This window comes from Tupaia chinensis, unplaced genomic scaffold (genome assembly GCF_000334495.1).
Source record: "Tupaia chinensis unplaced genomic scaffold, TupChi_1.0 Scaffold000411_1, whole genome shotgun sequence".
NCBI lineage: Eukaryota > Metazoa > Chordata > Mammalia > Scandentia > Tupaiidae > Tupaia > Tupaia belangeri.
In genome coordinates this window covers 445,582-473,195 of record NW_006159916.1, presented here as the reverse complement: position 1 = coordinate 473,195, position 27,614 = coordinate 445,582, and the positions used below count along the sequence as shown (strand labels likewise).

The 27,614-nt window shown below is 52.3% G+C and overlaps 3 protein-coding genes across 12 annotated transcripts in view; 1 reads left to right on the top strand and 2 right to left on the bottom strand.

Annotated features, from left to right (window-relative positions):
• The window catches only part of MATN4 (matrilin 4), a 17,528-nt gene extending 11,307 nt beyond the window's left edge, over positions 1 to 6,221 (bottom strand). The window contains exons 1-6 of one of the 4 annotated variants that reach the window (XM_027774195.1): positions 5,264 to 6,221; positions 4,977 to 5,097; positions 4,586 to 4,648; positions 4,466 to 4,493; positions 1,817 to 1,904; positions 541 to 1,110 (exon numbers count right to left, since the gene is read on the bottom strand). In XM_027774195.1, coding sequence (XP_027629996.1) covers positions 541 to 1,110; positions 1,817 to 1,904; positions 4,466 to 4,493; positions 4,586 to 4,647 — 748 coding nt within the window. In that variant the 5' untranslated portion in view covers position 4,648; positions 4,977 to 5,097; positions 5,264 to 6,221. Of the gene's footprint in view, positions 1 to 540; positions 1,111 to 1,816; positions 1,935 to 4,465; positions 4,494 to 4,585; positions 4,649 to 4,976; positions 5,098 to 5,263 lie in introns of all 4 variants that reach the window. The other 3 variants (XM_027774196.1, XM_006154515.3, XM_006154514.3) reach the window with 3 other exon arrangements.
• On the top strand, positions 3,660 to 12,899 carry RBPJL (recombination signal binding protein for immunoglobulin kappa J region like). 7 transcript variants are annotated; one of them, XM_027774198.1, is made up of 12 exons: positions 3,660 to 3,789; positions 4,945 to 5,053; positions 6,234 to 6,359; positions 7,966 to 8,036; positions 8,199 to 8,314; positions 8,572 to 8,746; positions 9,823 to 9,960; positions 10,363 to 10,472; positions 10,695 to 10,847; positions 11,802 to 11,957; positions 12,071 to 12,217; positions 12,338 to 12,899. In XM_027774198.1, the coding sequence occupies exons 1-12, from the start codon at positions 3,768 to 3,770 to the stop codon at positions 12,524 to 12,526; spliced, it is 1,512 nt and encodes a 503-aa protein (XP_027629999.1). In that variant the 5' UTR covers positions 3,660 to 3,767; the 3' UTR covers positions 12,527 to 12,899. The 7 variants fall into 7 exon arrangements, with proteins under 7 accessions (XP_027629999.1, XP_014445644.1, XP_027630000.1 ...); XM_014590158.2 differs by having other exon boundaries at positions 3,661 to 3,789; positions 12,107 to 12,217; XM_027774199.1 differs by having other exon boundaries at positions 3,661 to 3,789; positions 12,071 to 12,172.
• A 10,575-nt stretch (positions 12,900 to 23,474) lies between these two features.
• SDC4 (syndecan 4) overlaps positions 23,475 to 27,614 on the bottom strand; it is a gene marked incomplete at its 5' end in the record, with an annotated part of 7,405 nt that continues 3,265 nt past the window's right edge. Inside the window, 1 exon segment of the mRNA XM_014590157.2 lies at positions 23,475 to 23,784. Within this exon segment, the coding sequence (XP_014445643.1) occupies positions 23,633 to 23,784 (152 nt within the window).

Below are 27,614 nucleotides of genomic sequence, written 5' to 3'. Positions count from 1 at the left end.
GGAAAGAACAGGGCTTGAGCCACCCCTGTGCATGGCTCAGAAGAGGGGGCGCTGGACCAGGTGGGTCAATACAACAGGACTACACAGCAGTAAGGGCGGGGTGGGGAGGCGGAGAGGTGCTAAATTGGGGCAGGCAGATTAACTCCAAACTAGACTTGAACACATCTTGCAGCGTTTGTGTGGGAGGAGCTAAGGTGAGAGTAGGCGGGACCAGAGCCATGTGGGCTTTGAGGGACTGCTGCTCGGGTTGAGGGTGTTGGGGCTGGGGTTTGACACTAAGCCTGTGGAAACCCACAACAGCTCCTCCTGGAGACAGGACAGGCTGAACGCCACTCCACGTGGTTGAAGCCCGCTCAACAGCGGGCAGATCTGGAAGCTGGCGACCTGGCATAGGCCAGAACAACTCGGCTCCCACCGGGTGGGCGGAGAAAAGCTGGGGTTGTGGCGCCACCGCGACGGGGTGGAATTTACATCGTGATGGGAACCGGAATCCGAACAGCCGGCCAGTTCCAGCCTCTCCGGGGCACTCCGCTAACTCACCACACAGCCGGCCCTGGAACTGCAGGCCGAACTCCTGGATGAGGTCGAAGGACTCCACAAGGAAGACGTGCTCATCCAGCGGGGGCGACGCCATGGCGCGCAGGGAGCCCACGTCAGCGCGCTGCACACCCACGGCGTAGATTTCAATGCCGCGGGCGCGCGCCTGTGCCGCCACCTCGGCCACGCGGTCCTGGGGCCGCCCGTCGGTCACGATGACTGCAATGCGCGGCACGCGCGCCTCGGGAGGGCGCGCGCCCTCCGCCTCGCTGAAGGCCACGTTCATGGCGTACTGGATTGCCAGCCCGGTCATGGTGCCCTGCGCCAGCGGCACCAGGGCGCGGATGGCGCGCTCCATGTCCTCCCGGCGCGAGAAGGCACGGAGCGGGAAGACGCTCTGCACTTGACTGGAATACTGGATCACACCAACGCGCGTGGCATTGCGCCCCACGTCCAGGCCCTGCAGCAGGCCCACCAGGAACTGCCGCATCGTCTCGAACTCGAAGGGGCGCACGCTACGGGAGCTGTCGATCACGAACACCAAGTCCAGGGGTCCAGTGTGGCACCTTGGTCCTGTAGGGAGATCAGGAAGGGCCTTCCCAGGTTAGGAAAGCCTTACCTCTGAAGAGACCCCCAGGGAAACCCACAGGAGGCACTGCTACCTGTCCCAGCATATCAGCCCCCAGAATACAATCAATTTAGTAAGCTCAGGTTAGACACATTCACTCATCGGGCCTTTGCTGCGGGCCTGGGCTCGGAGATTGCACAAATTCCCCATCCTCCAACTCTAGGACAGCAGGAGGAGGAGGGAGTGTTCCTCCAGGAGAGGGTGAGGCCATGTGGCAAACAGCGCCTGCCCGCAGGGGCCAGGCGAGCACCTGAAACGACTGAAGCTGTTGGTCAGGATGGTGGGCACCCAAGAGTGGGTGTCCCTCCTAAAGCGGGCAGCTCCAGTCATGTGGCCATGAAGTCTGATGTCAGCATAAGCCTTGATTTTTCAAGAGAAGTCTCAAGTCTGGATTTTTGTGTGAAATCTAATTTTTAAAAACGTTTGTGATTAACTTTTCAAAATGAAACACTGAATAGGCAGCTCTGCAAGAATCCAAAACTAAATCACAGTCTACAGATGCAGCAACCGAGACCCAGAGGGGCCGTGGGGAGCTCAAACCCAGCCTGGTCTGTTGGAAAGCCCTGGTTTTTCTCCCTTGCTGGCCTAACCAGATGCAGAGGGAGAACCTGCTTCTCCCCTCCTCCCCGGTGAGAGTGGGGCCCAGCTCACCTGCAAGCTGGAGCTGGGATTCCCAGGACTGGAGAAGAAACAGCAACACCGACAGGGTTGAACAGAGAAGGCCCCTCATGGTGCCTGCCTGGGGGACAGAAAACGGAGGAGTCGGAGCCTGGAGGGAGGAACGGAGACAGTCAAACAGTAATGTTTATGGAGCTCTTATTCTGGTACAAGGAAGGGAGAGAGGGTCATAGGTTTATTTTATCAGTTTCTCTAGTTTTGTATATGTTCAAAATGTTTCTTTTTTTTTTTTTTTTTCCCTTGGAGAGATTTTCACTGTAGGGCGCGTGCGCTCGCCAGACAGACAGAGACATAGAGACAGAAAGCAAGATCACCCCCCCAGGGGGGATGGTCACGCCGCAATCCCTTCTCCGCCGCAATCCCTTCTCCTCCGTTCTCCTCTCGGGATCTTGGGCACGCATGCACATGCACCCGGCATGAGTTTTAAGCCACTGGATCCGGGACACGAACCGCGGTCGACTACATGGGAGTCCAGCGACATAGCCATTACACTAACTGCCGGTTCCCAAAATGTTTCATAATTTTAAGAAGTGTGTTTATTCATTTGGAGAGAGGTATAGCACCCCTCCAGGGTCTCGATGTTGTGTTCACCCCAGACTTAGCCAGCCAGGATCATGGGCATACGTACGCCTGGCCTACTCAGGGCGTCCTCAGAGTTCTCAGAGGAACCTGTAACCTTCCCCTGTGGTCTGCCTCCCAGAGCAGTGCTTTATTGCTGTACCATCGTCCAGATCCGTAATGTTTCATAAAATAAAAGTTAGAAAAAATGTAGGGCCAGCAGGTGACGTGAAGGGTAAGGTGCTGGATCCCATGGCCAACTGCACAATTTGAGTCCCGGATCCAGCCGCTTGAAAATCATGCCTGGCACGTGTGTGTGTGTGTGTGTGTGTGTGTCCCCAAAATCCTGAGAGGAGATGTCGACAGAGATTGTAGAATGGCTATCCCCCCTGAGGAATGATTTCTCACTTTTCCTCACTCTCTTTCTGTTTATCTGGCCAGCACATGTGACCTAGAGAAAAACTTAAAAACAAACAAACAAACAAACAAACAAACAAATCTTAAAGGAAAAAATAGTTCATCACAGTGGGGTTGCTGGGAAACAAAAGGTAATTTGTGGAACTTCAGAAAGTTATACTTTGTAGCACTGGGGAATCCTAAAGAAATAAAAGTGGATTGAAATATACAAACTTTAAAAAGAAGACAGCCTTCCCTAAAAACCGGGCATAATGCTTTTGGTGCAATGTGGCTTTTAATCGTCTGTACAATTCTCAGACCAGAGCTGCTATTGTTCCCATTACACGGGTGAGGAAACTGAGGTTGAACGAAGTGAAACGCTGCTGCCCAGTGTCCTGCGATCCGAAGTGGCTGCGGCAGGATGAATCCTAGGTCAACGTGGTTCCGTGAGCCTGTCGGTGCGTGGAGTGCCCTCTTCTCCAGCAGGATCAACCTCTGCAGAAAGAAGCCGTTTCCCGCCCCTGCCTCCTCCCTTCTGCACACAGGAGGCTTCTCTGTGGCTGTCCTTGTGACCCCTCCGACACACACGCACAGGCAGACAGACGCGCAACGCCCAACTGCAGGCGGCCGGAAGCGCCACGCCCTCCTGCCGGCCTGTAGGTGAGTGAGCCAAACCTACCCGGCGCAGGAACTCGCCGCTTGGCGCCTCCGCTTCCCGCCTGCTCTCGGAAAAGGCCACCAGGGGGCGCCTGCCCGAGGCTGGCTGCACCCGCTAGGTGGCCGTGGGAAGCCCACATCTGCCCAGCAGGTGCCCTGGCCAGAGCAAACAGGGGACCGGCAGCCCCGGGCCTTGGAGATAAGGCCTACACAGGATATATCCCGCGGAGGGGCTGGGGAGCAGGGTTCCAGGGCCGGCGACGCTGGGCGCACCTGGAGGACGGTGAGTGCGGCAGAGCCTTGAAGCACGGCCATGGACCCTGTGGGGGCAGCAGGTGAGCGCTCACCGTCCCGCGGCCCCAGCGACGTCCCTTGAGCATCATGAAGGACCCCCATTGTACTGATGGGAGAATAGGGGCCCAAGAAGACGGCCTGCCGAACTGCAAGAGAGCAGGACTAGAACCTGGGGCTCCCGGCTCCCCTTCTCTTTCCGGAGCAGCCTGGCCCCCTGGAGCCCCAGAGTCATTAAACCACTTTTCCTCCCACTCCCTTCCCCACCCTCGTCGCCCCGTGCTGAGGCTGCGTAGCCATTTTCCTGTTGCTATTTTCTTGGCAGAGAGGGCCCACGGCCCCTAACCCAACCGCAGGCCCCCTCCCACCCCCGCTCCGTGAATAGGCCTATTCTGAGCGAGGTCGGGTGCCAGCCTCTCACTCTAGGCTGCCTTCCTGTCCGGGCTTCTTCTCCCCCTTCACTTCCAGGCCTCCTAGAGGAACAAAAATTCTTCTGGCAGCACCCGTCCTGGGAGTGACTACGCTAGAGGTGCCAGCAGCTGGTGGGGGCGTGAGGGTGGGGACTTGAGCCACAGCCCAGGCAAGCACCCCTAGGGAACATGAGAGGAAGGCCCTGGGCACCCAGGCCTTTGCCACCCTCCATCCTTTTCTACCGTCAGAAGCTTCCGGGCCTCCCAACCGTGGCCCCCAAAGCTGCTCTTGGTCTGAGTCAGGTCTCACCTGGCACCCCTCCTCCACCTCAGGAATCCTGAAATCAAATTAGCGGCTGCTCAGAGCTTACCACCTTTCCAACCCTCTCCTGCTACAGAGGAACTAGGTCCAGAGAGGGTAGTGTCTCACCGAAGGTCACACAGCACTCTGGTGGCTGACAATGAAACCCAGGGCGTCTCTGAGGGGTTCATCCTTTCATTAAAGAGAAAGATTCGAGGGTGGGGCCAGGGTGGGCTGGCCAGGGAGAGGCCATCTGTAAATAATTCCTCAGGAGTTGGCTGAGAAATGTACACCTTGGGGATGTTTCTGGGGGATGGTGGGGGGGGGGGGGATTAGGGGAAGGAGTGACGCCGTTTTGGCCGTCTTGCTGGTGGGGCTTATTGGACCCAGCCGAAGTGGAGAAGGGTACTGCGGGTCAGATGGGCGCACCTTAGTCACCCACGGTTAAATACTGTCGCGGGTCTGGCTGAACGCATGCTCCTCTGCAGACCCCTTCGCGCCCCCCGGTCCTTTGACTCACCTGAGCCTGCGGGACAGCTCAGAGGCGAGGCTGCAGATCGGAGCCGACGGGCGGAGCCTCCAGGACAGCTGGACCAGGTAATGGCGTGGGCAGCGTGCCCTAGGTGGGGACTGCCAGGCAGCTGGAGGGAGCCGAGGCGGCCGCATTTAACCCGGGGCTGGCGGGTGGGGAGGGGGAACGCAGGCTGCGACCCCTCCCACCCGCAGGGAGCGAGCCCCCCTTCCTCTGAGGGCTGGGGCGGGGCAAGCGCGGCGCCCCACGCTCCTGCCCGGGTAGGAGCCACGCACCCGCGGCTGGGGCGGAATTCGGCTACAGCCCGAGACTGGCAGCGACACCCTCCGCAGCCGGAATGCTGGAGGCCGAGAGGCACTTCCCTGAGGAGAGCCCCGCGGGAGGAGCGGCCCTGGCTCTGGCCGCCCACTGCCTGGCCCCGCTTCCGAGGGCGCGCCCCTACACTTGCCCTCCGCAGTCCCTCCCAGGAGTAAGGAGAGGCCTCGGACTCCGAGTGAAGGGCTCCTCTCCAGTCCAACATGCAGGTCCCCCAAATCTTTTCCATCATGGCATGCTCCCTGCAATCCTGTAGGCCTTAGGCCACCCCACTCTCAGCCACCAGAACCCCCGGGGGCTGAGAAGCCACCGACGGACCCCAGGCCCTGACCTGGCTCACTCCTCCGAGAGAATGGGCCTTGAGTCCCTGTCATCAGGGAAGGAAAGCCGACCTGCAAGGGCCCTCTTCTCTGGGAGAAAGAGAAAAGGGTTGCCTTGGCTCCAGAACCTCACTGCACCCCCATCCTGGAGACATGTTTTGGGAGCCCTTTCTTGTTTGCAAGAGGTGAAAGAGCACTGCGGGCGGGGGTCCTGCAAAGGCTGTTCCTCCCTGGCATTCCCTACCGCAGGCCCTCACGTACCCTCTCCCCCAGGGCCAGCACAAGTGCGGCCTTTGTCCCATCTGATCCTTCCCGAGGCCCCAGGCTGCAATGGGCATGGAGCCAGACCCATAGGGTGGCACCTGGGTGGTCCTGGTGGGCTCAGTGCAGGCCTCAGTGAGCACAACCCAGGCCAAATTCTTAGCCCAGAGCTTGCACCCAAGTCTCCCCCTTTGTCCAGTATTTTGCCCGGTGACCCTGCGGGGGTAGAATCAGAGTGGCCCCATCCCAGCTTCATTTCACTCAACCTGAGCAGTTGGCTCTGTGCCACCTTCCCCCGACTCTCCCTCCTGCGGCCCATGGCCTCCTCCCGCTCTCCTCCTGCTCCCAGGTCGTGCGCAGAGCCCACCACCGTCCTGAGGGAGGGCGTGCGCCGGGGCCTGCAGCAGCAGTGTGAGCAAACGGTACGCATCCTGCATGCCAAGGTGGCCCAGAAATCCTATGGCAATGAGAAGCGGTAGGTACCTCAGAGGCCCTTTCCAGGTCTCCCCAGCCTCCATTCTTATGCACCCCTTTGCTGGTTTAAACTCTTACACCCCAGGGAGGCCAGGGGCTCAGACCTTGGCTATTGGCCCACCAGGGGCCTAGTCCTCAGGACCTGACAGCCTCTGTCTCACTCTGTAGCAGAACCTCCCTGTGACTCTCTTGGCCCCAATCACTCACTCACTCACCCATTTACTCATTCATTCAACAATTTCTTTCTTTTTCTTTTTTCTTTTTTTGGAGAGGTATTTGCTATAGGGCATGTGCGCTCACCAGAAAGACAGAGAGAGAGAGACAGAAAGCGAGAAATCACTCCCCCCCCAGGGGGGATGGTCACACTGCAATCCCTTCTGCTCCATTCTCCTCTCCGGATCTTGGGCACGCATGCACACGCACCCGGCGTGAGTTTAAGCCACCAGGTCCGGGACTCGAACCGTGGTCGACTACATGGGAGTCCAGCAACATAGCCATTATGCCATCTGCTGGTCCCCAGTCAACAACTTCTTACTGAGTGTGTATGTGCCAGGCACTGGGGCACGCTGGGCACTCTCATGTAGCTGGACAGACAGATGCAGTCCTGCTCTCCTGGCATTTTCCCTCCAGTGTGGAAGAAACAGCCAACTCCTCCCCAGTGGATAAGCACGATTCTTCCTGGTTGTGAAGAGAACTGGAAAAACAGAACGGGGTGATGCGTTAGAAACCAAAGGGAGGGTAGGTTAGCTTCTCAGGCCACAGAGATTGACAGGCTGGTTAGCAAGTGACATCTGAACTGAGACTTGAATGTTAAAATGAAGCCCGATATGAGAACTGGGGAGCAGCAGGTTCCAAGTAGAAAAAGCAGAAGATGCAAAGTTCTTGTAGCTGTGGAAACTGGGCATGTTTGAGGTACAAAAGCCAGAGTGGCTGGAATTACAGAAAGGGAAGTAGGCGGGAGAGGTGAGGCTGGGCCAGATCACATGAGGACTTCGAATATTAACCCACCAGAGCAGCTGGAGAAGAGGAGTGACATAATTTGACTTTTCTTTTAAGTGTTCTGGTGAGGCCAACAGATGGCATGGTGATTGAGTGCTGGATTCTCATGTGGCTGATGGTGATGTTCGAGTCCCGAACCCAGTGGCTTGAAAACCACGGCGGCATGCGTGCATGCATGCCCCAAATCCAAATAGGAGAATGGAGAAGGGACTGCAGTGTGGACACCCCCCTGGGGGGTGTGTGATTTCTCATTTTCTCTCTCTCTGTCTCTCTCCGGTGAGCATACACACCCTATGGCAAACACATTTTAAAGAAGGACTCTGGCTATGTGTGGAAACAATTTGAAGGGGGGCAGTGGAAACAGACACCAGTCGGAAGGCCAGCTCACCGGTTGCAGGCAAAACGTGGTGGCAGTTGTCAAGAAATAAGAGTTTCTGGATACCTTTTGAAGGTGCAGTGGATAGGGCTTGAATGAGGAGTGTTAAAACGGGGATGTTAACGAGGCTCACAGTCATGGAAAAGCCAGGACAGGGAGAAGGAAATAGGGATTCAGCTGGGTTAGATTACTCTGAGTTGCTTACACCGCCAGCACCCACGTGTCTCCGCAGGTTCTTCTGCCCCCCGCCATGTGTCTACCTCACAGGTCCAGGCTGGAGGGTGAAGCCAGCGCCGGGCCAAGGTAAGGGCTGCTGGCTGTTACCTTTCAGTGGGGACCACGACGGAGGGCCGGGAGCGCTGCGGTTGGCAGTGCAGTCTCACTGCGCCCTCTGGCGGCGAGAACTAAGCTTGTCTGGCTCCTGAGTCCTGAGTCCTTCCAGAGCCGGCTCGCGTCCCTTTCCAGCCCACCAGGCGGGGGAGACCGGGCCCACCGTCTGCGGTTACATGGGACTGGACGGCGCGTCCGGCAGCGCAGCCGAGACGCAGAAGCTCAATTTCGAGGAGCAGCCAGACTCCAGGGTGAGAGCGCACGGGAAGGGGTCCGATTCCTGCGATCTCTGCCCCTCCCTAGGAAAGCAGGACTTCTTTACACCCCTCTGGAAGTCAAGAGATGGGAGGGCGGCCGGGAGGCCAGGGTTCTGCCTCGAGGCCGAGCCCCAGAGCCTGGATTGTGGAGCTGGTCGCTCGGAAGGGGCGGACGTCGATAACCGGGAGGGCTGGTTCACTGGGGGGGCGGAGGGCTGGGCTGAGACCGCCCCATCCCGCGAGCCCCCTAGGAATTCGGCTGCGCCAAGACCCTGTACATCTCGGACGCAGACAAGAGAAAGCACTTCCGACTGGTGCTGCGGCTGGGGCTGCGAGGGGGCCGGGAGCTGGGCCCCTTCCACAGCCGCCTCATCAAGGTCATCTCCAAGCCCTCGCAGAAGAAGCAGTCGCTGAAGAACACCGACCGTGAGCCGGGCGGCCGGGTGCCTGGATTATAGGGGCGCAGAGTGAGAGAGGTGGAATTTGAGGCCAGACTGAGTAGAGTCTGCCTGGGCACCACACAGGTCTGGGGTGACCGGAAAGAGAGAAAGCAAGGGGAGGACACCAGACTTGAGGGAGGGAGTTGGGGACCCAGAGCAAGTGCTGAATTGGGGTTGGACTAAAAGGGACGACAAGGGGCGGAGAAAATGCAGTTAAACTGGACCAGCAGATGGCATAATGGTTATGTCGCTGGACTTCCCCATAGCCGACCGACCTGGGTCGGGGGAGTCCCCACTCGGCAGCTTAAAACTCACACCAGGCGCTGTGCGTGCCCAAAATCCTGAGAGGAGAATGGGGGAAGGGATTGCATCTTGGCCATCACCCCTGGGGAGTGATTTCTAGCTTTCTGTCTCTGTCTCTGTCTCTGTCTCTCTGGTGAGCATGCATCCCCTATAGCAAAAATCTCTTAAAAAATCAGTTAAATGTCCCCTTTGGTGATCAATGCCTGCCACAAAGCAGCACTTGGTGGCTACTTGATAAAATCGTGTTCCTTGAATCCAAGGAGTTGGGTCAGCAAAAAGGAGCGTGCAGGGACCAGCCCCTGGCCTGGTGGTTAAGGTGGCCGGATCCCACATTAGTTCAAGTCCTGGACCCAATGACATGAAAAACGTGCTGGCCGCTGGTGCATAGGGGTCCAAAATCCCAAAATGAGTGAGAAATGGAGGAGAAGGGATTTTGGAGTGACCATGCCCGGTGTGTGTAGGGGGGTGCTGGTCTTCGGTGCTTTCTCACTTTCCATCTCTCTCTCTCTCTCTTACTCTCTCTAGCGAGTGCACTAGCCCTCTGACAAAATAAAAAATAAATACACTAATTAAAATACAAAAGGCCCAGGCACTCTCAGAAGCAGGACCACTGCAGGTACTAGATAAATCACTGTGACCTCTGAACATCCAGTGTGCCTTGTCCAGGGGCTCGTTAGCCAAGCCGGTGCAGGGGCGGAGGATCAGAAAGTGTCTAGGAAGCCCAAGGGGCCAGCGTGCTGACTTCACCTCCCCTCGCAGTGTGTATCTCCTCGGGCTCCAAGGTCTCCCTCTTCAACCGCCTACGCTCCCAGACGGTCTCCACGCGCTATCTCTCTGTGGAGGACGGGGCCTTTGTGGCCAGTGCAAGACAGTGGGCTGCCTTCACGCTCCATCTGGGTGAGGACACCTACAGGCCTAGGCTGGGCGCTTCATATAGTTGGGCTTATTCAGTCTTCCCTCCACACCTCAAGGAAGGTCAGACCTTCTGGCCCGCAGCCCCAGAGAGTCAGTGACTGCTCTGAGCAACTCTGACTCCAATGACTCTGAGCAACTGACTCCATGCCCTTTCTCCTCAAGTTCCCCAAGCTGCCAGCCCCTAACCCCTGTCTCCAGGACAGACATGAATGAGAATGACCTCTCCAAGATTCGAACATTCAGCCTTAGCTACTTCTCTGAGTGCCAACTCTTCACACAAGGGTTGTGTGTGATGTGAAGTGGAGCCAGAGGCAAGAAGGAAGGGTTTGGGGGAGAAATGTTGGGACCCTGAAATCCTCGTTCTTCCCTTTCTTTCCTCCTCAGCTGATGAGCACTGTTCCGAAGGGGACTTCCCACCCCGAGAGGGCTACGTTCGCTATGGCTCCCTGGTGCAGCTAGTCTGCACTGTCACCGGCATCACGCTACCTCCTATGGTATGGGGAGAGAAGGTGTACCTGGAGGGGATGCCCCAGGTCCATGTAGAGGGTACGGCCCCGCAGGCAGGTATGAGGGGGAGATACCTATTCTCAGTCTGCCAAGCCTCAGTGCTTTCTGGGACTGGATGGAGGTCACGGGACAGGGCATCCACTGGTGCCCACGTGGCTCCTGGGAGCGCAGCGCTCACGCCCACCCTTCCCACCAACCTTCCACTATAGATCATCCGCAAAGTAGCCAAGCAGTGCGCACTCCTCGACGTGGACGAGCCCATCTCCCAGCTGCACAAGTGCGCGTTCCAGTTTCCAGGTGGTGCCCCAGGAGGGGGTGGCACCTACTTATGCCTCGCCACCGAGAAGGTGGTGCGATTTCAGGTGAGAAGCAGAGAATACCAGCACCAAGCATCCTGGGACGTGAGACCGCAGGGAGCCGTAGACCGCAAGGTGACGATTGCCACTTGCTGAGCGGTGCCACCTCCCTTGGTGTGTCAGAATCATAGACACCAGGACAGGGTCATCGGGAAAGTCGCATTTTTGCATAGAAAAGTATATCATGAATTTCCCAAAGACCTAATAGAATGCGGAAAACACAGGACTGGCTGGTGTTACAGTGGTTAAGGCAGCTGGATCTCACGTGACCAACTGTGAAGTTCAAGTCCCAGACCCTAGTGATTTGAAAAACATTCTGGGCATGTGTGGGTGCATTCCCAAAATCTCGAAAGGAGGAAGGAATAGAGGAGAAGGGATTGTGGTGTGACCACCACCACCCCACCCCCCGCCGTGTGTGTGGGGGTGCTTCCTCTCTCTCTCTCTCTCTCTCTCTCTCTGTCTCTCTCCCTGATAATGCATACTCCCTCCTGCAGACTTTTTCAAAAAAGGAATATGGAAAAGATAGCACTGATTAATATTATTGGGCAATACTTCTTCCCAAGGAATATTAGAATCACAGAATGTTGGAATATAAAAAGGTAGACTGTGGAAAATAACTTATTACTAAGCAGTAGTACTCTCAAAAGAATACTATCTCATAGAATGTTAGAAGATGGGATCATAATATGTAGAAAATATCAATGATTGTTACTGAGTAATATTCCTTCCCAAAGAATAGTAACATTATAGATTTTTAGAGCATAGAATTGCACATTAGAAAACCAGCGAGTCCAACGATCTCATTTAAATGGTGAGCAAACTAAAGGGGCTTGTCTAAACTTCCTGGTCAGGTAAACCATGGGGCTTCAGCTTAATATGGAAGCCCCGGGCACTATTCTGGCTCCCCCACGCTGCTGGTTACCATCCAAAGCTTCAGCCACACCCCCTGTCTCCTTCCAGGCCTCGCTCTGCCCAAAGGAGGCGAACAGGGCACTGCTCAACGACAGCTCCTGCTGGACCATCATCGGCACCGAGTCAGTGGAGTTCTCCTTCAGCACCAGCCTGGCTTGCACCCAGGAGCCCGTCACTCCCGTGCCCCTCATCAACACCCTGGAGGTGAATCTGGGTGTTGGGGGGCGCTGGCTGGCACTGGAGGGCGTGGACCCTGCCTGCCTTGAGGGTGGGGATGCTGGTGAGGAAGGGCAGTGGCTCCTGACCCTACTGACCAGGAACTCCCCCTGGCTCCTGGATCCACTCTCTCCCAGCTGAGCGGCGGGGGCGATGTGGCCACACTGGAGCTCCACGGAGAGAACTTCCATGCAGGACTCAAGGTGTGGTTTGGGGACGTGGAGGCAGAAACCATGTACAGGTATGAGGTGAGGGAGGCAGCCTCCCAGGGGCCCAGGGAGCAGGTTGGGGGAATGCAGGGAATGGGAGTGGGGGGTGAAAGGTACAGGTCATCAGTGTCACTGCCCGGTAAACCCGTACCCCCGCAGGAGCCCGCGGTCCCTGGTGTGCGTGGTGCCGGATGTGGCCGCTTTCGGCAGCGACTGGCGCTGGCTGCGCACGCCCATCACGGTGCCCCTGAGCCTCGTGCGCGCCGACGGGCTCTTCTACCCCAGCGCCTTCTCCTTCACCTACACGCCCGAGTACAACGCGCGGCCCAGTGCCCCCGGTGCCCCTGAGCCGGCCACAGACGCCGACACGCTCCTGGAGAGCATCCACCACGAGTTCACACGCACCAACTTCCACCTCTTCATCCAGACCTAGGCCGCCTTGGCGCCTGCAGCTCTGCTCAGGTCTGAGCTCGGCCTGCGTCGGGTCCTAGGCCCTCCGCCCAGCCCTTTGCTGCAGTAGGACAGTGGACAGCAGATAGCTGTCCAAAGAAACCCAGCCGCGAGGGTCTTACCTGTCACTCACTCGCCCGTATACATGCAGAAAGCCACATGGACAGTTGACAATGCTTTCTTTGTGTCACGTGCGTGGCTGTCTGTCTCCACCATTTTTCTCTATCTCTGCCCCTCTCTTGGTCTCTGCTTCAATAACTTCATCTGTGGATTTGTTTGTGTGTGCTCATTTCTCCCTATTTGTCTCTCTCCGGCTCTCCCTGTGTCTCACACACTATTTCACACACTCTGAGGAGCTAAGCCTGGGGTGTTTACCCTGCAGCCCCCTGACCCCCTAGTGAAGAGCAAGGGTATACTTTCACACCCCCAGGCCTGAGGCGCAGGCTCCTGAGGCAGGGGCGGCGTGCCCTGGATCATCAGGTCCTGCCCGGAGTACTAGGTCTCACCTGGAGTGCTAGGTATGACCTGGAGTACTACATCCAACCTGGTGTACTAGATCTGACCTGGAGTACTAGGTCTCACCTGGAGTACTAGGTATAACCTGGAGTACTAGGTATGACCTGGAGTACTAGATCCAACCTGGAGTACTAGGTCTCACCCGGAGTACTAGGTATAACCTGGAGTACTAGGTATGACCTGGAGTACTAGGTCTCACCCAGAGTACTAGGGCTCACCTGAAGTTCTTGGTATGACCTAGAGTACTAGATCCAACCTGGAGTACTAGATCCAACCTGGAGTACTAGATCTGACCTGGAGTACTAGGTCTCACCTGGAGTACTAGATCCAACCTGGAGTACTAGATCTGACCTGGAGTACTAGGTCTCACCTGGAGTGCTAGATCTGACCTGGAGTACTAGGTCTCACATAGAGTACTAGGTCTCACCTAGAGTGCTAGATTTGACCTGGAGTACTAGATCTGACCCGAAGCATCCAGGTCTTGCCTGGAGTACTAAATCTCTCCTGGAGTACTAGATCTGACCTGGAGTACTAGGTCTGACCTAGAGTACTAGATCTGACCTAGAGTACTAGGTCTCACCTGGAGTACTAGGTCTCACCTGGAGTACTAGGTCTCCCCTGGAGTGCTATGTCTACCTAGAGTACTAGGTCTCACCTCGAGAACTGATCTTGCTGGAGTATCAGGCCCCACTGGATCCCACGTGGAGCCCTGGGTCCTGCCCTCCCTACACTCCCTACGTGTGGGGCTGAGCTTGCTCTCTGGCTCAGAGTTTTGGTGGCCAGGCAGGTGCCTGTGATCGTGGTGGGGTCTTGCTGCCTTAACTACGCCCGTCACTTCTGCAGACCTAGTAGGTTTCACACCTGAGAAGCAGGGATTCCTTTGCTCTCCAAGGCAGAGTCTGAGCTGCATTACACATCTCCCCAAGAACAGAGGTATCCCTGGTATACCTCCCTCTGAACCCCCTTAGCCACAGAGAGAGAGAAGGAAGAAACCTGCACAGTAAAAGGAACCATGAGTGCGATGGAGCAGAGAGCTTGCCTTTTTGACCCTTTCTAGAGGAGGCACAAGGTTCAGAGGCAGCGGCCTCCTGCCCATTTGTGCCCTGGGGCCGCTGTCAACTCTGGGGATGAGTTATCCTTCTAGCTATCACCCCGTCCTGAGTAAGGATGCATTGTAGACCCAGAGGTGAATGCAGGACCCTTTCAGGACAAAGCTTTCCCAGGACAGCCCCAGCAGACCTCCCGGGAGTGACTGGCATGGCACCTCTAGCTAAGAGAGGGCTTTCCTACATAGGGCCCGTGGGCCGAAGCACGCCCTGTCCCTGCTCAGCCTGCCCTCTGCCCGGTCTGCTTTACAGGGAAGCAAACAAGCGAGCGAAACACAAACAAAACAGTCCAAGCCCAGCTTGACCTGTTGGAACTCAAGACACATGTCACGTGTGCCAGCTACATGTACCAGTCTCTGGTGGTGCCCGATAGGGAGCTATGGTCTGAAATGTGGGTTCTCATTCTTAATCCCCTGGGCCCTTGGTCTTCTAAGGAAGAGCTCATTTCCTGGCCAACTTCCCCAGAACGAGGAAAGTCCCATGAGAAAGAAGTTGACATTTCACAGAGGAGGAAATGGGGTTTCCTCTTTAGAACCCCCCCAAAGTCTTGGTTAAGTTCTGTCATCTGCCATCAGCCAGCCGAAACCCACCACAAGGGGCAGGGGAGAAGCTCACTCAGAGCCCCACTGTCCCCTAAGAGTGAATCCTGACTGAGGGCTACAGGGGATATATAGAAGGGGAAAACATCCCTGCAATGTGTACCTGCCTCCGGAGGGTTGGAGCTCCCTGTTTCAGATCTTGTTGAAGCAGGAAGCTAAAGAGGTTGGCCATGAGGCATTCTTTCGGGCACCACATAGTGGGCTGGGCTTAAGCACTCACTCAGCTCTGTTCTCAAGGGCTTCCTCAGCCACTATGCAAGGCAGGAGTTTGAAGACCAATAATCTATCAATACATGGACCTGAAAGCTGGAGACCAGCATAAGGAATTGATGCATTGCTTGACTAGCTATTTGGATGTTGCAATATGATATGAAACCAGCAGGCGGCACTATTCCCCTCCCAGGCATTGACTTTTCTCTCTCTCTCTTTCTTTCTTTTTCTTTCTTTCTTTCTTTCTTTCTTTCTTTCTTTCTTTCTTTCTTTCTTTCTTTCTTTCTTTCTTTCTTTCTTTTCTTTCTTTTCTTTCTTTCCTTTTAAATTATTTTATTTAACTTTATTTGTTTATATTTATTTATTTATTTAAATTTGACCTAGGGGTTGTGGAGAGAAAGTGAGAAAGAAAGTGGCCAGGTTCAGGACTCTATGTGGGAGTTCAGTGCCCTTAACCACCACGCCACCTGCCAGCCTCTTGACTTTTTTTTTCTTTTTCTTTTTTTAAGAATTATTTTATTTAACTTTATTATTATATCATTATTATTTTTCAGTTTGATAAGAGACAGACAGAGAGAGAGAGAGAGAGGAAGTGAGAAAGCAAGCCACCAGGTCCGAGACTTGAACCGTGGTCGGCCATGTGGGAGTCCAGCGCCTTTAACCACCATGCCACTTGCCGGCCCCTTGACTTTTCTTTTATTTATTTACAATGATTTATTTATAGCTTGTTAGGTTCCTAAAAGAAAAAAAATATTTATTTAATTCCATTTGTTATTATTTTTTAATTTGATCAGAGAGAGACAGAGAAATAGAGAAAGGGAAAGTGAAAAAGCAAGCCACCAAGTCCAGTACTTGAACTGCAGTTAATCATGTGGGAATCCAGCACCTTAGCCACCATGCTACCTCCTGGCCCTCCTGAAAGAAAATTTTAACTTTTCACACACTTTGGTCCTTTAGGGGTTCGTCCACGCAATTCTATGTACTCTCGGAGAATTTCCAAAAGTCTAAAAGCCATTTACAGATTGGGTCCTCTTTCCATTAGGATCTACTGAGATGCAAAAACTAGATATTCAGGCCACAGATCAATTGGATTAGAAGCTCCAAGGGTGGAGCCCAGGCAACTGCACTGCCCCTAAATTCTCTTGTGTGATTTTAGTGACCAACCAGGGATAAGAATCATTGGGGCCAGCAGGTAGCATGGTCGTTAAGGTGCTGGATTTCCACATGGCCGATGGGTTCAAGTCCTATACCCAGTGGTTTGAAAATCACAATAAATAAATTTTTTTTCAAAGAAGAATCGAGAATCTCTAGTCCCTATTTTATCTTCATTTTACCAGTGGGAAACCGAGGCCCTGAGAGAGGAGGCTGAGAATCCAAAGCAGGCCAATGGCATAACCTATATGGACTTGAATCCTATAGTCCCGACACTAAGGCTGGGCTCTGTAGTTCTCTAGATTGTTGTACCACACTTCTGGGTTTAGGTAAAGTGTGTGTTGCAGGGACCAGAGAGTAGGGGAGGGAGCAAAATAGGAGGATAAGACCAGAATCTTTGTTCCAAAATCTCCCAGTTCAGCAGCTCTCCTGCTGCCTGAGGCCCCACCATGAACAAGCTGGTTTCCCTGTTTTAAGTGCTGACGTTTTGCTTCTGTTAAGTAAGGACTTGAGCAAAGAGAAACTAGTTATAGCCACAGTGCGCATAGAATTCAGATGCCTCCCTGGGGACGGTGTAATCTGCAGAGAGCACAGACCATGAAGATGTCAAGGGAGACAGGAAGTGGCTCTAAGGGAAGTGAAATCAATCAGACTGTCCCCACACGGGTCAACCCTGAGCACACTCACCAAAAAAGGGCCCCTAGTCAGGTTTGGCTGTGTTCCAAACCCCAAGGGACAAAGGCAGGTGGTGGTGGTGGCACAATAATGCTTTCAGTGGGCAGAATGGTAAACACCTGCTATAGCTGGCTGCTTGCCACTGGGAAAGGGGGTGGGGGAAGAACAGGCAAAGGTCTGGGGAAGGCAGAGCCTTGTGACCAACTTCGGTATGGACTCACCCTGGTTAAAGAGTGCATCCCCAAGTCTCCATTTGGTTCAAAACATCCTCCTCTCAAGCCCTGGCTGCTGCCTGAAAGTGTACCATGAGCACTTCAGCCCACGTAGGCGGATTCTGGCTTCTGTCCTGGTAAACATACACTACATACTCCATGTATGAAGAATAAATAATATATGTAAAGAACTTTGAACAGGGTGTGGTCCACAGTACCCATTTATATGAGCTAGTGCTGTCATTGTCTTGATTCCAAAAGCCCCATTCAGAGACGAACCTAACGCTGAACTTCCCCTCCATTTAAAAGCTGGGGAAACTGAGGCTCCAGAGGAGGTAAGTGACCTTCCTTATTAATTTCATACGTTGCAAAACGAATGACCACAAAAGCAGTAGGTTACCACACACATTTATTGCCCCAGGGTTTCCATGGCTCAGCTGGATCTTCTGCTCAGGATCTCCCAAAGCTGGAATCCACAAGTCACCAAGGGTCATGGTCTCTCTGAGACAGATTCCTCTTCCACGCTCAGATGATTGTTGGCAAAATTCCTTTCTTTGTATCTATCTATAGAACTCATGGCAATTTGCTTCTTGAAGATCAACTGACTGAGTCAGGCCCATCCAGGGTAATCTCCCTTTTTACTAACTCAAACAGCAACTAATTTGGGACATTAACTACATCTACAAAATCCCCCCACCAAATAGAATCCAATCATATTAACAGTGCCTGCTCATGTTCAAAGGGAAGAAATTATACAGGTTGTATAATATGCCAGGGGGACAAAACTTTGGAGGATCATTTTAGAGTTCTGTTTTTCAAAGCACAAAGCAAATTATTGGCAGGGAGGTCCATTTGGCTTGCAGGTCTTCCTATATCCCACGTGGGCGTTGTCCCAGGCAGGAGTCAATGTCAATGCTTCTGCTGCCTCAGAAGATTGGTAGGATCATGAACAAAAGTGGCCCAATATTTTCCAGAACTCACTTTGCATCCCTGCTCAGTTCTTAGAAATAATATGTGCCAGAGTTAGCTATCCAGACATAATAAATTAACCCTACGTTAGGATCGGTCAGTAATGGGGCTGTGGTCACCAGCCTTTCGATGGCTTCCAGTGAGGCTTGCCTGCTTGTATTCTTGCCCTTGCATAGTCTCCTGTCACAATGAGTAGGATGTGAGACTTGTGTGACCCATGATATTACAGAAGTGACAGTGCGTGACCTTCAAGGCTTGGTCATAGCCTCCCACCTGGCTCTCTTGGCTCCCTTACTCTGGGAGAAGCCAGCAGTTGTGTCATGAGGACACTCAATCAGCCTCTGGCCTGCCTGGTGAGAACTGAGGCCTCCAGCCAACAGCCAACACCAACACTGGACATATAAGTGAGCCATCTTGAAATGGGATCTTCCAGCCTTCACCAAGCTTTCAAATGACCCGTCAACTTGGGACTCATGTAATGCTGAACCAGAAGCCCCCAGCTAAGCTTTCCCCAAATCCCTGGCCCACAGAAACTACATGTGATATTTATACTGTTATACGCCCCTGAGTTTGAGTAATTTTACACGTGCCTTCTGGAGCCTGCACCTTATCTAAAAGATGACACTGATGTGAGATGCCACTTACTGAGTAACAGACGCTGCCTGCCTTCCTGTCGGCTGCTGGAGCACAATTTAACAGCTGGTGAAAGCTGAAATTTGAACTCAGGGATCCTGCCCAGTCTCATCCCATCACAGCCCTGTCGGACAGAAATTTCTTCAGGGACACATTCTGTATCTGCACTGCCTAGCATCGTAGCCAGTAGCCACACCGAGCTCAGATGAGGCTAGTGGAAGGTCAGCAGCGGGTGTAGTGGTTACACTGCTGGACTCCCACTTGGTTGACTGTGGTTCGAGTCCTGGACTCGTGTTTCAAAACTCACTTGGGGCACATGTGCATGTGTGCTGAGGATCCCAGGGGGAGAATGGAGGAGAAGGGATTGCAGCGTGACCATCCCCCCAACCCTCCACGGTGATTTCTCAGTTTCTCTCTTATTGTCTCTCTTTCTCTCCAGTGAGTGCATGCGCCCTAAGGCAAAACCCTCTACAAAATTTTTAAAAAGATAAAAGAAGAAGAAGGAGAAGAAGAAGAAAGAAAGAAAATGAGACAAGTGCAACTGAGGAACTCAATTTTTATTTTTTAAATTTTAATTAATTTAAATGTAAACAGAATGGTTAGTAGCTACTGTATTAGACCCTGCCGATCTAACGGAAGTGAGGACCTTCTGGAAGACACGTTACAAGGACTAGAGACCCACTCACGCTCTGTGGGACTCAAACAGTATAGCAGAGTTTTGAGAGAGAGAGGAGTAACATGGGATTTGTTAGGCTCACCATTTCAGAGATTTGTAGGGACTGAGCAACACCCAGTGAAGGGGTCCTGGGTGACACAGACCTCCTGACAGGTGGTGTGATTGTGAGCAGACTTCAGAGCCTGACTTCCTGAGTTCAAATCCCACCTTTACCACTGGTAAGCTGTGTAACTTTGGGCAAATTACTTAACCTCTTAGATAGTTTCCCCATCTGTAAAATGGGGATACTAACAGCACCTACTTTATGGAGTTGTGGTAATGATTAAGTAGGTTCACATGTAAAGCACTAAGAATGGGTTCCTGCAGGCCAGCAGGTGTGTGGTGGTTGAGACGCTGGCTCTCACATGGCCACAGTTCGAGTCCTGAACCGAGTGACTTGAAAGATATGTTGGGCATGTGTGTGTGCATGCCCAAAATCCCAAGAGAAGAATGGAGAGGGGATGGTGACATAGCCGTCCCCCAGGGGATGATTTCTCACTTTCCTTCTATTTCTGTCTCTCTCCATCATGTGCACAGAAAGAATGGATTCCTACACTGTGTGATGTGAGGGTTGCTCCAACTACTACCAATTCCTGTTTGCATCCTTCTGCCCACCCCAGTGAGGCATGGGCAACATGGTGCTAAGGGAAGACTGCCCACACCGAAGACTAGAATGGAGGTTCATCTCAGCGTGGACAAGCTACGGGCAGGTTACTCCCTTGGTAGGAAGGCTCTTACCTCAGTGGTTGTTATGAGGATCGAGAGAGGTTGTCAGTGATACTTCCAGATCCTGCCACCTATAGAACTTGCAGAGGCCATGCAGGTGACCTGGGTAAAGCAGGCGGACACTGGGGCCCAGCAGAGGTCACCTCTAGGTGGTCGCCTAGCTCTTAACAACCCTACTTGCCACGCAGACTGTTGCCAAATCATGAATTTTCTCCTTGAGAAAAGTGAAGAATTCAGGCTTTTATGAGAAACAGCCTGATCTCTAGAGGCAACTAAAATTCTTAGTTTTTAACTTATTTATAGTATTGGCTCTAGGGCATGTACAGGGCAGCTGGGGGAGAGTGAAAAAGCACCCCCTGGAGAATGGTCACACTGCAACTCCCTCTCCTCCATTCCCCTCTTGGGATCTTGGGCATGCATGCATGTACACCTGGCATGTTTTCAAGCTGCCGGGTCTGGGGCTCGAACTGCCGTCAGCCACATGGGATCCAGCTGCCTTAACCTTCACACCACAAGCTGGGCCAAATTCAAGGGCTTTTGTGAGTGTGGACGTGGTTTTTGTTTTTGTTTTTGTTTTTTAAGGTTGCCAGAGAGCTGCCTTAACCTTCACACCACAAGCTGGGCCAAATTCAAGGGCTTTTGTGAGTGTGGATGTGGTTTTTGTTTTTGTTTTTTAAGGTTGCCAGAGGGAGCATGTGCTCGCCAGGGAGACATAGTCAGTGAGAGATAAAATGAAAAATTACCCCCCACCCCAGGGAGAATGGCCACGCCACAATCCCTTCTCCTCCTGAGATTTTGAACACACATGCACACATGCCCAGTGTGATTTTTAGGCTGCCAGGATTCAAACTGTGTGGTTTTTGTTTTTGTTTTTTAAGGTTGCCAGAGGGAGCATGTGCTCGCCAGGGAGACATAGTCAGTGAGAGATAAAATGAAAAATTACCCCCCACCCCAGGGAGAATGGCCACGCCACAATCCCTTCTCCTCCTGAGATTTTGAACACACATGCACACATGCCCAGTGTGATTTTTAGGCTGCCAGGATTCAAACTGCAGTTAGCCATGTGGGAGTCCAGCACCTTCACAACCACACCACTTCTTGGCCCCTCTCTGTGCTTTTTTAAAAACACGGTGGTGCCTTAATGAGAGTCAACAGTGTACTTCATAGGCCCGAGGGGGCATGTCCTGGTGTCTTCCCTGCTCTCTCGGCCCTCCGCTGGCTCCTCACATCTCTGCCCTGTCTCGGGGAGCCACTAAGGGAGAATTTCCTCACACTACACGAAGATCAAGGAGTCCGGAGCCCAGAAAAGATGACTTGTCACAAACTTACAAGTAACAGAGGCAGGTGATCTAGAAAGTACCAGGTTTTATTATTTTTTATCAAAAAAATCAGTAACAGACAACAGTGTGAGAGGTGGTGAGGGAAGAGGTGCTTACTCCAACACAGCCCAGAAAAGGGCACTGAGGGGCCGCGGGGGACCCAGCCAGCTGGGCACCTGGGTCGGGGTGGAGGTGGGAGCTAATAACTGGGTGGAGCAGGGAGGGTGACACCCCCCACCCCAGCCAGTGGGGTCAGGAGAAGACATGGCCTGCCCAAGCCAAGTCACCAGGCCCTTTCTCTCTGGAGAGAGAGGGTCCCAGATAACGGGATCTGGGCCAGGACCACTTCAGCTCTTCTCCACCTCCATCCTCTTGCCCAGGGAAACAAGGGTCCCCCAGCAAAGCGGAGACTGATTCGTCAGGCCAGTTTAGTCTCTAGAGCAGCACTGTCCAAGGGCTGGAAATGCTGCCGCCCTGTGAGCCACGTGTGGTGACCAGGCACTCGGAATGTGGTCAGTGCAAAAGAGGAAAGGACATTTAACTTGTAATTTGAACTGACTTAAACAGCCACCAGCTGGCTCTAGACAGAAGGCAGAAAGAGGGCAGAACCGTCCACCCTCATCTCCAGCCCAATCGGAAGGCACCAGGAACGGGGCAAGAAAAAGAGGCAGAAGCTCACCCAGTCACACAAAACTGCACTCACTCGACCACCCAGCCAACATCAAACTGGATATCACATTATTTCCTGAAAAAATATATTTATCTATTTTTCTAGAACCAAGGAAAAATAATAATATATTACAAGAACATAGACACAAATATCCCACCGTCCCCTTCATGGTATTTTGAGATCTGCTAGAAAACTGTGTCTCAGCAAAAGCTACTTCTTAGAAGAAGCAGCTTCAGAAAGGGCCAGGATCATGAGCAGGGGAGGGTGAAGCATTAAGAAGAAAAAAAAGGAGGGAGTTTAAAGAGAGGAAAAGGGAAAGAAGGCAGACAGGGCCCTGTCTGAAGCTATAAATAGTAAAAAAAAAAAAAAAAAAAAAAATTAATAATCTATGTGTCGCCTCTCATTTTTAGAAACAAACAAAAAACAAAGACACCATTAAATATGAACTTAGCAGGTGCTGTGGAAAGGTGTGAGAGTGTGAAGAACATCTTGGCGTCTCACTCTTGCCCAGGCAGAGACACACTCTGCACAAAAGGAATGAACCACTAGGGGGAAAAAACACTAAAAAATACATTTACAAATGTTCCACAAATCCACTTCAGCATGAATGTTCAGGTCTTCTCCCTCCTTCCCCTCCCCAAATAAAAAAGATCGATCGATTTCCGAAAGCCACCTGGAAGAGCCTAGAATGGCCCAAGGTATACCACAGAGACTCCTGTAGCATGGTTGCAAGTACCCGCTGCCACTGATGGACACGTCGCAGATGGTTCTAATTCTTCCTCTGAGTTCCTGGCAGAGGGGCAGGCTATGAAGAAGAGAAAGGAAGGCCGCTAACCAGACTTCCAGCCAGGACTCACTCAAAACCCTCCAGCCCCTACTCCAGAGGGGCTCTGGATAAGGCAGGCCCAGCACAGGCTCAAGGCTAGTCTTAGCTTCTAAACCAGAAGTTGAAGAAATGATCCAATCCTGGGAACCAGCAGTTAGCGTAATGGCTATGTCGCTGGACTCCCACGTAGTCGACCGCGGTTCACGTCCCGGACCCGGTGGCTTAGAACTCACGCTGGGCGCATGTGCGTGCGTGCCCAAGATCCCGAGAGGAGAATGGAGGAGAAGGGATTGCGGCGTGACCATCCCCCCTGGGGGGTGATTTCTTGCTTTCTGTCTCTATGTCTCTCTCTGTCTGTCTGGTGAGCACACGCGCCCTATAGCGAAAATCTCTCAAAAAAAAAAAAAGGAAAAAGAAATGATCCAATCCTGGGCTGGCCTTGGACAAGGCCAAGTTTAACCTCAGTTTTCCACCAGGGCAACTGAAGCCCAAAGAATCAAGAAAAGCCAGGCAGAACAGTAGGAGATGCTGTCTCTTCTGACATTGAAAAGGAATTGGAGCTGGAGACACAGACAAGTCAGCATGAGGCTGCCCTCCCTGACCTTCATGTCTATTCTTCAAGGCCCTTTGGGCTTCCCTCTCCTCTGAAGTCCAAGCCAGTGCCCACGAGGAAGCTTCAGGCGTAGAACTCATTGGTGGGGGCCTTCTTGTAGATGGGCTTCTTGCCCAGATCATAGCTGCCTTCGTCCTTCTTCTTCATGCGGTACACCAGCAGCAGGACCAGGAAAGTGGCAAAGAGGAGGCCCACGACGCCGCCCACAATCAGAGCTGGAGAGGCAGAGAGGGGAGAGGTGAGGGTGAGCGCTGCTCCCGGGGACCTTGGGTATACCCCGTCTTCCACCCAAGGTCCAGGCTCTTTCCAAACACTGGGCAGGCCTCTTAGCAACCATGCCAGAAACAGGAACAATGGCTGGAGATCCTCTTAGACATAAGGTCCTACAGTCCTTAGCACAGGAGTGCTTCAGTTCAGCTTACCCTGTGTGCACACACACCTTCAACGCCCTCTACCTCTAGAGGCAGGTATATGAATTTACATGCTAAGCTCGCACATGTAGAACATGCTAACATCCATACTCTTGCGTTATAAATCATTAGATACATGGTTTACAGTCTCATGCAAGCTCAGGGACTAAGGCCTAGTTCTCACTCCCACCTCTTCTACTTCCTGGTTGTGTGATTCGGGGCAACTTCCTCCCTCTCTCTGCAAAATGGAAATAAAAGTGCCTTTCCCATGTGTTTGTCCTAAGGATTAAATACAATAATCTACTTAAAGTGCTTAGAACACGGCTGAGTGCAGAGCATATGCTCAAGGCTCGTTAACTGTGGTTCCAGCCTCATGTCCCTAGAATCCTGAATCGGGCCTGTGCGACAGTAAGTGCTTAATGAATGTTACTCACAGTTGGGCTCAGACAGGAGCACCTGGCTAGTGTCAGGCACTGATCTGAGCTTCTAACCGGGAGTGAGGGTCTGTTCCATCCACCATGCTGGGTGGCGTGAGTGGCTACCCATTCCTGTTGGTTAGGGGCGGGATGTCTTGCAGAATCCTATCAGTGGCAGATTGAGTCCCCCATCTGTAACTCGGTCTTACTCGAGCTAAGAAGATTAGTTTTCTATCCCTGCACACGCCACAAATCTATGCACAAAATGGGTGTGGGGATGGCACAGAGGAGCCAAGTAAAGTTCTTTGTTGGCCAAAACCCCATGAAAAAGCAAAGGACCCCAGGAGGTGCCAGAAAAGCACACGGAACAGCAGGCACCTGCCCTCTTCCTGTCCTATCACCTTTCCCTCCCATGGCCCCAGCTCCTGCATTAGGTCTGCACGGGGGCCCCCCAGGAGGTGCAAGGATGGGTTCAGAAGTTCTCTGTGGTCCTGGGCCTGAATGCCAGGTCTCACATCCTGGCTTTGTGACTTTGGACAAGCTCTTAGGCTTAGTTTTATGTTGTAGGGGCTTCACGAGGGGCACAGCAATCATATGGCATACAGACAGCACTTAATAAAACTCCCAGCTGTGGAGCCGGCAGGTGGAGTGGTGGTTGAGACACTGGACTCCCACAGGGCCAACTACTGTTCAAGTCCCAGACCTGGTGACTTGCTTTCTCATTTTCACATTCTAAACTTTTCTCTCTATTTCTGGTCAAATAATAATAATAATAATAATAATAAAATAATGGGGTCAGCAGATGGCTGGTGGTTAAGGGGTTGGACTCCCATGTGACTGACCACAGTTTGAGTTCCAGCAGCTTGAAACTCACGCAGGGTGCATGCACGTGCATGTCCAAAATCCCTAGAGAAGAAGGGATTGCAGCATGGCCTTCCTCCAAGGAATGATTTCTCACTTTTTGTCTCTCTATCTCTATGGTGAGTACATGTACCCTATACCAAAAATCTCTAAATTATAATAATAACAATGAATTAAATTAAATTAATCTTTAAAAAAAAAAAAAACAACCAGACTGGCCATTAACACAGCCAAACAAACAAACAAAACAACCTCCCAGCTGCTATTTAAAAGTCTTGGCATGGAGGCTCTTCCTCCAGCAGGACAATATAACTTTCCACATAAGTATTTTATACTTGTATAATTCTCAAGTGAAGACTGAAAAGATGACCTCGCTTCAGTTCTGCTCTTTCTATATGACCCAAAACCTGGGCCTCAGTCCCTTGCTGTGTAAGAAATAGTGGTTGGGACCAGCAGATGGTGTAAATGTGACATCACTGGGCTCCCATGTAGTCGACCATGGTTTGACTCCCAGACCCAGCAGCTTAAATGCATGTGGGGTGAGTGTGCATGCGTGCCCAAGATCCCGAGAGGAGAATGGAGAAGGGATTGCGATGTAGCCATCCCCCTGGGGGGCGATATCTCATTTTCTGTCTCTCTCTTTCTGGTGAGCGCACACGCCCTATAGCAAAAACCTCTCTTAAAAAAAAAAAAAAAAAAAAGAATTGTTTGAATTAGATTGGTGGTTTTTATATTTTTCTTTAGAAGCAAAACTTCTGGTTAATTAAAGCAAAACCTTATATAGCTCCAAAAACTGCCAGCTAAAAGTGAAACTCAGTGGAAGAAAAATGGGGAAGCTTTGCCTCTAAAGTCCTTCCATGAAACCGTACAAAGCCTGTAAGACTACATGGTCTCTTGGGGCTCTCTACCCCACCCCCACATTGCACACAGAGTGGTCAAGGAAAACTGGAGAGAATATTGGCTTGGGCTGGCCCAGTAACCAAGTGGTAAGGGAGCTGAATTCTACATGGATGACTGAGGTTCGAATACTGGACCAGGAGGCCTGAAAAACATGCTTGGTACATGTGTGTGCACGCCCCAAATCCTGACAGGATGGAGAAATGGAAGAGAAAAGACTGCAGCATCACCATGCCCCATCGTGGGTTCTCCTGTCCTCTGTCTCTCTCTGATGAACGTATATGTCCTCTGGCAATTAAAAAAAAAAATTGGCTCGATACCAGGGTCAGGGCTGGGCTGGGCTCAAAGTCATCTCCTTATACTGCCAGGGAGCCTCGTCTGCAAGATGTATGCAAGGACCTTCATCTTCTTGGGTAAAGGAAAAACAGTGACCTTTGGACAGTGACAGGACTCCTTCCATAACCAAAGGCTCCTAGGAACCGTGGGCTCAGCTGGGGCCCAGGAGTCTGGGGTTATCCACAATAGGCCTGGGGTGCCCACTGGCCAGGCAGGTTCAACCAGACCCGCCACCATCCACAGCCTGTAAAATCATGTTCCCTCATTCGCCCTGACAACACCCTAACACAGCTTTAGAGGCCACACCCACCCCCAGAGCTGCCACAGAAGGAGCCAGTTACCACTGTGCTGACGGCCCAGAGCTAGGTTTGACAAAGTCACTCTGAAGTTTCTCCCTGGGACAGTTTTCCCACAGAGCACATTACAAGGGACAGCTCTCACTGAGGCCATTTAACCTCTTAGCCTCAGTTTCCTATTCTGTCACTTGAAGTTACATTGTAATCCTCCCCCCAGACTCCATTACTCGAAGGTCAAGGGAGATTCTACAACAGATAACATTAACAAATTAACATAGGGCTTCATAGTTTCCTTCTTTTCCTTTTTCTAAGAGAGATTTTTGCTATAGAGTATGCATGCTCACTGGAGAAACAGGAAGAAAGATAGACAGACAGAGAGTGAGAAATCACTACCCCGGGGGGGATGGCCATGCTACAATCCTTTCTCCTCCATTCTCCTCTTAGGACTTCGGCCACGCACGCACACGCGCCCAGTGTGGGTTTCAAGTTACCAGGTCCAGTACCCAGACCACGGTCAGCCATGTGAGAATCCAGCGATGTAACCATCACGCCATCTGCTGGTCTCCTAAAGTTATTTCATATTCTGTTTCTCATGGACTCATTATAGCAACCCAAGAAGGTTATCACTGTACCCATTTTACAGATGAGGAAACTAAGGCTCATCCAATTCAAAAACTTCTCAGTCAAGATCACAAAGCTGCCAAGTGGTGGAGAGTGTCTCCCAAGAAGTTAGCTCCATTCTAAGGAGCATCTAAACTTTCAAGGGAAATTAACTTGTTAATACCTCTCAGTGACCACAGCCAGCCTGTGAAAGCGCTTTGAAAAGTAA